At 57.8% G+C, this 10291-nt stretch overlaps 1 protein-coding gene across 2 annotated transcripts; it reads left to right on the top strand.

Annotated features, from left to right (window-relative positions):
- The first annotated feature begins 616 nt into the window (after window positions 1–616).
- Window positions 617–9304, top strand: LMAN2L (lectin, mannose binding 2 like). 2 transcript variants are annotated; one of them, XM_030964183.1, is made up of 9 exons: window positions 617–756; window positions 850–968; window positions 1789–1906; window positions 3585–3667; window positions 4300–4332; window positions 5621–5782; window positions 6727–6841; window positions 6930–7049; window positions 8283–9304. In XM_030964183.1, the coding sequence occupies exons 1-9, from the start codon at window positions 627–629 to the stop codon at window positions 8426–8428; spliced, it is 1026 nt and encodes a 341-aa protein (XP_030820043.1). In that variant the 5' UTR covers window positions 617–626; the 3' UTR covers window positions 8429–9304. The 2 variants fall into 2 exon arrangements, with proteins under 2 accessions (XP_030820043.1, XP_030820044.1); XM_030964184.1 differs by lacking the exon at window positions 4300–4332 and having other exon boundaries at window positions 8283–9285.
- The last annotated feature ends 987 nt before the right edge of the window (window positions 9305–10291 follow it).

Below are 10291 nucleotides of genomic sequence, written 5' to 3' on the forward strand. Positions count from 1 at the left end.
GAACACCGCCCAGAGAAGGGGAAGGACGCCCTGGCCACGCCCTCAGCGGTTACGTCACGCACGGAACAGGACTCAGCAGGCGGAGGGACACTCTGGCCACGCCCAGAAGCAAAAGGCCACGCCCTCAGTGGTGACGTCACTCAGAAACACGCCCCTCCCCACGGGGTGTAGCGAAACTCTTAAAGAGATACGCCCCTCAGCTGTGACGTCACACACAGGACCACGCCCCTGCTTACTCGTCTGGCCACACCTCCTCGGTGACGCCTTTGATGTGACGTCACATCCCGCAACAGGAGAAGCGATCCTGGGGGCAATCACGCGGTGACGTCACGTGGCGGACCACGCCCACGCTGAGGGAGTCACACTGCTGGGGGCACAAGGACACGCCCCGTGTGACGTCACTCGGCCCGGGGTGGCACTAGGACCCGGGAGAAGGGAGGTCACCCCGCTCAATGGCGGCTGCCATCACCAGGCGTCGGAACTATATTACCCGTCGCCCCCCTCGCACCGCCATCTGACAGACAGCTCACCTGACCAATCATCATTGGGCTTCCCCTAATGGGCGGGGACAGCGGTGCGTGCCAGCCAATGGGCGCGCGGGGCGGGCCGCGGCGCGGCGGGGGAAGATGGCGGCGGCGGGCCGGTGGCGGGCCGGGCTGGCCCTGCTGGCCGTGCTGCTGGGACTCGGCGGGACGGCGGCCGAGCAGACCGAGGAGCACCTCAAACGCGAGCACTCGCTGTCCAAGCCGTACCAGGGTGAGCGGGGAGGGCGGGCGGTGCCGGCGGACGGTGCCCGGTGCCCGGTGGCCGGCGCCGGTGACCGGTACCGACGGTTCGTGTGGGCCGCAGGTGTGGGCTCGGCCAGCTCGGGGCTCTGGGACCTGCTGGGCAACGCCATGGTCATGACCCAGTTCATCCGCCTCACCCCCGACGTGCAGAGCAAGCAGGGAGCCGTGTGGAACCGAGTGGTGAGCGGGAGAGGGACGGGAGAGGAGGGGACCGGGATGGGATCCATGGGGCGGGATGGGATCCATGGGATGGGATCCATGGGGCGGGATCCATGGGATGGGATCCATGGGGCGGGATCCATGGGTTGGGATCCATGGGATGGGATCCATGGGTTGGGATGGGGTGGGATGGGACCCATGGGATAGAATGGGATCCATGGGATGGGATCCATGGGATAGAATGGGATCCATGGCTTGGGATGAGATCCATGGGATGGGATCCATGGGATCAATGGGAACGGATCCATAGGATGGGGAAGAGAGTCGGGATTGGGATTGGGATCAGGGCAGGAGCGAGTCGGGATCAAGACTGGGATGAAGCCTGGGACTGGGGCAGGGTTAGGAGAGGGAGAAGGAGAGGGTTGGCATTGGGATTGGGGCAGGAGAGAGTCAGGATTGGGATCAGGATCGGGACCACGGCAGGGTTAGGAGAGGGATTCCCAAAGTGGGAATGGGATTCCCAAAGCAGGAATCGGATTTTTCCTTGGAATTCCAGCTCCCAAAAAACCACCGGGACTCCCTCAGAGCATGGAATTAATTGGCAGCTAATTAATAACTGCAATTAGCAGCTGCTCATGAGGTTTTCCTGCTGCCTTCCTGGTCGCTCCCTCGGTGTTCAACCCTTGGGTGACAACCAAGGATTAATGATGTTTTTTGGGATTAACGATGTTTTTTTGGGATGAATCATGCAGGATTGGGTGAAGGGAGCCCAGGGGAAGGTGGGTGTGGAATTAAGGAGTGAGGAATTCCCGAATTTCCCGCTTTTCCTCCTCTCTGCCAGCCCTGTTACCTGCGGGACTGGGAGATGCAGGTGCACTTCAAGATCCACGGGCAAGGCAAGAAGAACCTCAACGGGGATGGATTCGCCATCTGGTACACCAAGGACAGGATGCAGCCGGGTAAACACCGTCCCTGCCTTGGGAAAAGGGCTTGGGGACACCTGGGACACCTTGGAGAAGGGTCTGGGGACACCTGGGACACCTTGGAGAGGGTTTGGGGACACCTTGGACACCTTGGAGAGGGGTTTGGGGACACCTTGGACACGTTGGAGAGGGCTTGGGGACACCTGGGACACCTTGGAGAGGGTTTGGGGACACCTGGGACACCTTGGAGAGGGTCTGGGGACACCTGGGACACCTTGGAGAGGGTTTGGGGACACCTGGGACACCTTGGAGAGGGTCTGGGGACACCTGGGACACCTTGGAGAAGGGTTTGGGGACACCTTGGACACCTTGGAGAGGGGTTTGGGGACACCTGGGACACCTTGGGAGGGTTTGGGACACCTGGGACACCTTGGAGAGGGTTTGGGGACACCTGGGACACCTTGGAGAGGGTCTGGGGACACCTTGGACACCTTGGAGAGGGGTTTGGGGACACCTGGGACACCTTGGAGAGGGTTTGGGGACACCTGGGACACCTTGGAGAGGGTTTGGGGACACCTGGGACACCTTGGAGAGGGTTTGGGGACACCTGGGACACCTTGGAGAGGGTTTGGGGACACCTGGGACACCTTGAGAGGGTTTGGGGACACCTGGGACACCTTGGAGAGGGTTTGGGGACACCTGGGACACCTTGGAGAACTTGAGAAGGGTCTGGGACACCTTGGACACCTTGGAGAGGGTTTGGGGACACCTGGGACACCTTGGAGAGGGTTTGGGGACACCTGGGACACCTTGGAGAGGGTTTGGGGACACCTGGGACACCTTGGGGGGTTGGGGACACCTGGGAACTGAGGGGTAATGGGACAGGACACCTTGGAGGGTTTGGGACACCTGGGACACCTTGGGAGAGGGTCTGGGGACACCTGGGACACCTTGGAGAGGGTTTGGGGACACCTGGACACCTTGGAGAGGGGGACACCTGGAGGGGTTTGGGCACCTGGCCTTGGAGAGGGGTTTGGGGACACCTGGGACACCTTGGAGAGGGTTTGGGGACACCTTGGACACCTTGGAGAGGGTCTGGGGACACCTTGGACACCTTGGAGAGGGTTTGGGGACACCTGGGACACCTTGGAGAAGGGTTTGGGGACACCTGGGACACCTTGGAGAGGGTCTGGGGACACCTTAGAGAGGGTTTGGAGCAACCTGGAATTGAGGGGACACCTTGGACAAGTCTTAGGGACACCTTGGATGCCTTGGAACAGGGTTTGGGGACACCTGGGACACCTTGGAGAAGGGTTTGGAGCAACCTGGACTTGGGGGACACCTTGGACATCTTGGATAGGGCTTTGGGGACACCTGGGACACCTTGGAGAAGGGTTTGGGGACACCTGGGACAGGGTTTGGAGCAACCTGGAATTGGGGGGACACCTTGGACAGGTCTTGGGGACACTTTGGAGAGGGTTTGAGGACACCTGGGACACGTTGGATAGGATTTGGGGACACCTGGGGCACTTGGAGAAGGCTTTGGGGACACCTGGGACACCTTGGACAGGGCTTGGAGCAACCTGGACTCATGGAAAACATCCACATGGATGGGACTGGGTGGTCCTTGGGGCTTGAGGACTTCCCCAGACAAGTGACAAACTTCTTCCCCGAGCTTCCCAGCCTTATCCCGACGTTTCTTCTCCCATTCCAGGACCTGTTTTTGGGAGCAAGGACAACTTCCTGGGACTAGGAGTGTTCGTGGACACGTATCCCAACGAGGAGAAGCAGCAGGAGGTGAGAGCCACCAGTGTCACACGCATCTCTTCGTCCTCTGAGCTCCTTTCCTCCTCCTCCTCCTCCCATTCCTTTTCCACTTTTATTTTGTCAGGGAAATTGGGAGAGGATTTTCGAGCTGAGCTCCAAAAAATCAAAAAGATCTCCCAAAAAAAAAGGTCAAAAAGAGCTTGAGAAGGACAAAAAGAGCTCCAAAAGATCAGAAAGAGCTCCAAAAGATCAGAAAGAGCTCCAAAAGATCAGAAAGAGCTCCAAAGATAATAAAGAGCTCCAAAGATCATAAAGAGCTCCAAAAAAAGGACAAAAAGAGATCTAAAAGGTCAAAAAGAGCTCCAAAGACCAAAAAAAAAAGTTCCAAAAAGGTCAGAAAGAGCTCCAAAACGGTGAAACTCCAAAAGATCAGAAAGAGTTCCAAAAGATCAAACAGAGCTCCAGAAAGACTAAAAGAGCTCCAAAAAGGTCAGAAAGAGTTCCAGAAGGACAAAAAGACCTCTAGAAGGTCATAAAGAGCTCCAAAAAGGACAAAAAGAGCTCCAAAAAAAGAGACAAAGCAAATTTTCCGTGGTTTTGGGCCCTGCTGGACTCTGTGACCGTGTTGCTCTCTCTTGCTTTGTGCTAATCCTGGAGGGCAGGCTCAGAAGAGGAGGTACAGCCCTGGAAACCAGGTACTGCCTCCTGCTGTCCCACCTGGAGCTCCTGGAGCCCCTGTGGGAGCCGGGAGAGGCTGCATGGAGATGGAGATGGGGCTCGGTGCCGGATCGGTGGGAGACGATCCTGAGGGATGGACTTTGGGTCATCCCGGTGGCTTTTGAGGAGATTTTTGGGGTTTGGGATCCATGAGGATGGAGCAGGATGGTGCTGGTGTCTTCTGGAGCAGATTATTTGGGAGGAAGGAGTTTGGGATCATTCCAGTGTTGGTTGGAGGACTTTGGGATCATTCCCACATTGCTTGAAGGACTTTGGGGTCGCGGTTGGAGAACTTTGGGATCACCCTGGTCTTGCACTGAGCTGACACCTGTGGGGTGAAGGATTTTGGGATCGTTCCAGTGTAGGTTGGAGAACTTTGGGGTCATTCCAGTGTTGTTTTGAGCACATCTCTGTGGAGTGAAAGACTTTGGGATCATTCCTGTGTTGGTTGTAGGACTATGGGATTACAGTTGGAAAACTCTGGCATCACTCTAGTCTTGCACTGAGCTGATTCCTGTGGGGTGAAGGACTTTGGGATTGTCCCCATGTTAGTTGGAGAACTTTGGGATCATTCCAATGTAGGTTGGAGAACTTTGGGGTCATTCCAGTGTTGTTTTGAGCAGATCTTTGTGGGTGAAGCACTTTGGGATTGTGATTGGAGAACTTTGGGGTCACTCTTGGTGGAGTCTTCCACCAAGCTGACTCCCGTGGGGTGAAGGACTTGGGGATCATTCCTGTGTTGGTTGGAGGACTTTGGGATCATGGAAGGACTTTGGGATCATGGAAGGCTTTGGGGTCGTGGTTGGAGAACTTTGGGATTGCTCTGCTCTTCCACTGAGCTCACTCCTGTGGGGTGAAGGACTTGGGGATCATTGCTGTGTTGTTGAGAACTTTGGGGTGCAGGACTTTGGTCTTCCCTTCCACTTGGAGAACTTTGGGATCATTGGTGTTGAGCAGACCCTGTGAGGTCTTGGGGTGTTGAAGAACTTTGGGATCACTCTGTGTTGTGTTGAGCAGATCTCTGTGGGGTGAAGGACTTTGGGATCATTCCCATGTTAGTTGGAGAACTTTGGGATCATTGTCGTGTTGAGCAGATCCCTGGGGGTGAAGGCCTTTGGGATCATTCCCACATTGCTTGAAGGACTTTGGGATCACTCTGCTCTTCCACCAAACAACTCCATCCCCGCCCCACCGCCCCTCCCGGCCTCTCCCCGCGATCCCAAACCTCCTCCAGGATCCCAATCCCGTTTTCTCCGCCCCGGGCAGCGCGTGTTCCCCTACATCTCGGCCATGGTGAACAACGGCTCGCTGACCTACGACCACGACAGCGACGGGCGCCCCACCGAGCTGGGCGGCTGCACGGCCATGGTGCGCAACCTGCACCACGACACCTTCCTGGTCATCCGCTACGTCAAGAGGCGCCTCACGGTCAGTGCGGGGGCTCCGCGTGGATTTGGGGGGCTCCAGGTGGGATCTGGGCGGGTTTGAGCGTTCCAGGTGGGGTTCCCCAGTGGATTTGGGGTTCCTGAGTGGATTGGGGGGTTCCAGGTGGGATCTGGGTGGGTTTGAGGGTTCCAGGTGGGGTTCCCCAGTGGATTTGGGGGTTCCAGGTGGGATTTGAGCATTCCAGGTGGGGTTCCCCAGTGGATTTGGGGTTCCTGAGTGGATTGGGGGGTTCCAGGTGGGGTTCCTGGGATTTGGGGGTTCCAGGTGGGATTTGAGCGTTCCAGGTGGGATTCCAGAGTGGATTTGGGGTTCCTGAGTGGATTTGGAGGTTCCAGGTGGGATCTGGGTGGGTTTGGAGGTTCCAGGTGGGGTTCCCCAGTGGATTTGGGGTTCCTGAGTGGATTGGGGGGTTCCAGGTGGGGTTCCCCAGTGGATTTGGGGGTTCCAGGTGGGATTTGAGCGTTCCAGGTGGGATTCCAGAGTGGATTTGGGGTTCCTGAGTGGATTTGGGGGTTCCAGGTGGGATCTGGGCGGGTTTGAGGGTTCCAGGTGGGGTTCCCCAGTGGATTTGGGGTTCCTGAGTGGATTTGGGGGTTCCAGGTGGGATTTGAGCGTTCCAGGTGGGATTCCCAAGAGGATTTGGGAATTTTTTTCCCACGCCTTCCTCTCCTACGCAGCATCCCCTTGAGCAGCAGCAGCTCCCAACACAAAACCCTTCAAATCCTCCGACTTTAACCTCAGATCCTCAACGTGCTCTGAGTCTAAACCTAAATTTTAAACCCAGCTTTAGCTTTTAGAGGCAGTTTAAACCTAAATTTTAAACCCAGCTTTAGCTTTTAAGGCAGTTTAAACCTAAATTTTAAACCCAGCTTTAGCTTTTAAGGCAGTTTTGAGCGCAGGGAGAGGCTCAGGTGGTTCCCTGGCAGGTGCTGATCGACATCGACGGCAAGCACGAGTGGCGGGACTGCATCGACGTGCCCGGCGTGCGCCTGCCCCGGGGCTACTACTTTGGGACATCCTCGGTCACTGGGGACCTCTCAGGTACGGCCTGGGGGACCAGGGGGGGTTCCCAAGGGGATTTAGGGGGTTTGGGTGGAGTTCTTGAGCGGATTTGGGGTTTTTCTTGCAGACAACCACGACATCATCTCGCTGAAGCTGTACCAGCTGACGGTGGAGCGGACGCCGGAGGAGGAAAAACGGGATCGGGAGGTTTTCCTGCCCGTGGTGGACAACCTGAGGCTGCCGGGAAGTGAGTGGGGTTTGGGGAATGTCCCGTCTCAAAATCCCATCCCAAAAATCTAAAATCCCATCCTAAATCCCAAATCCCATCCCAAAATCCCATCCCATCCCGAAATACCACTGTCCCAAAATCCCAGACTCCCATCCCAAAATCCCAGACTTCCATATGGGAGTTTGGATCCCATCCCAAAATCCCACACTCCTATCCCAAAATCCCATCTGAAATTCTCAAACTCTCAAAACCCCAAACCCCTGTGTCCCGCAGTGGAGGCGCCGCTGGAGCCCATGAGCGGCCTGACCCTGTTCCTCATCCCCAAACCCCAAACTCCTGTCCCCAAATCCCAAACCCCCAAAATCCCAAATCCCCAAAACCCCAAATCCCTGTGTCCTGCAGTGGAGGCACAGCTGGAGCCCATGAGCGACCTGGCCCTGTTCCTCATCCCTAAACCCCAAATCCCATCCTAAATCCCACCCCAAACCCCAAATCCCATCCCAAATCCCATCCCAAATCCCATCCCAAATCCCATCCTAAATCCCACCCCAAACCCCAAATCCCATCCTAAATCCCACCCCAAACCCCAAATCCCATCCCAAATCCCATCCCAAATCCCACCCTAAATCCCACCCCAAACCCCAAATCCCACCCCAAATCCCACCCCAAATCCCACCCTAAATCCCATCCCAAACCCCAAATCCCATCCATCCCACCCCAAACCCCAAATCCCACCCCAAATCCCACCCCAAATCCCACAAATTCCACCCTAAATCCCACCCCAAACCCCAAATACATCCTAACAAAACCAAATCCCACCCCCCACCAACCCCCAAATCCCACCCTAAATCCCACCCCAAACCCCAAATCCCACCCTAAATCCCAACCCAAACCCCAAATACATCCTAAATCCCACCCCAAACCCCAAATCCCCCCAAATCCCACCCCAAACCCCAAATCCCACCCTAAATCCCACCCCAAACCCCAAATCCCACCCTAAATCCCACCCCAAACCCCAAATCCCACCCTAAATCCCACCCCAAACCCCAAATACATCCTAAATCCCAAAACCCCAAACCCCCAAACCCACCCCAAATCCCATCCTAAATCCCACCCCAAACCCCAAATCACCCCAAATCCCACCCCCAAATCCCACCCTAAATCCCACCCCAAACCCCAAATCCACCCTAAATCCCACCCCAAACCCCAAATCCCACCCTAAATCCCACCCCAAACCCCTGTGTCCTGCAGTGGAGGCGCCGCTGGAGCCCATGAGCGGCCTGGCCCTGTTCCTCATCGTCTTCTTCTCGCTGGTGGCCCTCGCCTTCTTCGCCATCGTCATCGGCATCATCCTCTACAACAAGTGGCAGGAGCAGAGCCGCAAGCACTTCTACTGACCCCAGAGCCCTGGGGCGGCCCAGCCCGGGCTGGGCGTGGCCACAGCCCCATTGCCACCGTGCCAGGGTGCCAGGGACCCCCAAAGGACGGTGCCAGCCTGGCTGAGGAGTGCTGGAACGTTCCCTGGCAGAGACTTCCCAGCGCTTCTCCATCGCTGTGGCCACCTGAGACTTCCCAGTTGCCACCATCTGGCTGTGGCCACCAGAACCCCCCCTGGAGGAGCCCCACTCCAGACTTTTGGAGGCCACATCCCCATTGCCACCAGTGCCAGGGTGCCAGGGACCCCCAAAGGACGGTGCCAGCCTGGCTGAGGGGTGCAGAGACTTCCCAGCGCTTCTCCCATTGCTGTGGCCACCAGAAACCCACCAGAGGAGCCCCACCCTGGCTAGTCCTGGTCACACCCACCTTGCCACCAGGGCATCAAGGGCCCCCCAAATCCCTGGCATGGGGACGGTGCCAACCCAGCTGAGGGGTGCGGAGACTTCCCAGTTGCCACCATCCAGCTGTGGCCACCAGGACGAGCCCCTGCGGGCGCTGCTGCTGCTGCTTGTCCCGGCTGGATGAACTGGAAGAGCCCCCTCCTCAATTCTGGGGGGTCCCCCTCCCCATTTCCCTGCATGTCGTGTCCTGGGGCCGCTCCTACCTCGGGCACCGCCAGCCCCAGCGGGTGCCCCGCTTGCCTCGGGGTGCCCTGGCCACTCGGGGGTTGGCATCGCCCTCCTCGCCAGGATCCACCAGGATCCCAGCCCTGCGCCTTCCCAGGTGCTCCCGGGGGCGTTTTGGTGGCCCCAGGGTGGGTTTTGGGTGGGTTTTGGTGGCCCCAGGGCGGGTTTGGGTGAGTTTTGGTGGCCCCAGGGCGGGTTTTGGGTGCGTTTTGGTGGCCCCAGGGGTTTTGGGTGAGTTTTGGTGGCCCCAGGGTGGGTTTTGGGTGCGTTTTGGTGGCCCCAGGGTGGGTTTTGGGTGAGTTTTGGTGGCCCCCTGGGCTAGGAGAGGACTGGAGGGATTGCCCACGCTGGGAGCTGTTTCCAAAGAGAGTTTTCGCAGAATTTTGTTTTCTTTTTTGGCCTCTCCTGGAGCTGTGCCCAGAAAGCCAGGACAGGTCCCCAAGGGGGGGTTTGGTGGCCCCTGGGCGAGGAGAGGACCGGGGGCATTGCCCATGCTGGCACTGGGGAGCTGGGAGCTGTTTCCAAGGAGAGTTTTCCTGGAGTTTTGTCTCTTTTTGTCATGTCTCGGCCCATTGGAGGGGTCTCTGGGGGTCCCTGTCCCATTTTTGGGGTGCTCAAGTTTATGGGGAGGGGTCTCTGGGGGTCCCTGTTCCATTTCTTGGGGTTTTAGGTTTATGGGGAGGGGTCTCTGGGGGTCCCTGTCCCATTTCTGGGGGTCCCAGCCCCACTTTTGGGGGGGATTTGTGATTTGTGTGGGTGGCAAGTGACTCTTGGGGACAGCAGAGATCAGCCACAGCATTTGTGACATTTTTGCCATTTTTATTTTATTTTGTTCCTTACCTTGGGATTCCCCAGCCGGTGTCCGCCGTCCGTAGTTCCCCGGTGTCCGTCTGTCCCTCCCTCCCTCCGGGCCAGTCGCGGCACAAGGGCGGTGGGGGGGACTCCGGGACACTCCCGGGGCTCCGGTACCGGGCTGGGGGCGTTCCGGGGCGGTCCCGGGGCTGTCCCGGGGCTCCGGTACCGGGCTGGGGGCGGTCCCGGGGCTCCACCGCCGCTCCCATCGTTGGAACCGCACTAACCAGGGCACCTTTGGGGTCGCTCCAGCCTCTCAGCACGCACACCGTGCCCACTGCCGGACTGCGGAGGTGACACTAATTACCCAAATGACCGAGCTCACGGTGTTTTGTGTTGATTTTC

This window comes from Camarhynchus parvulus, chromosome 22, assembly GCF_901933205.1.
Source record: "Camarhynchus parvulus chromosome 22, STF_HiC, whole genome shotgun sequence".
NCBI lineage: Eukaryota > Metazoa > Chordata > Aves > Passeriformes > Thraupidae > Camarhynchus > Camarhynchus parvulus.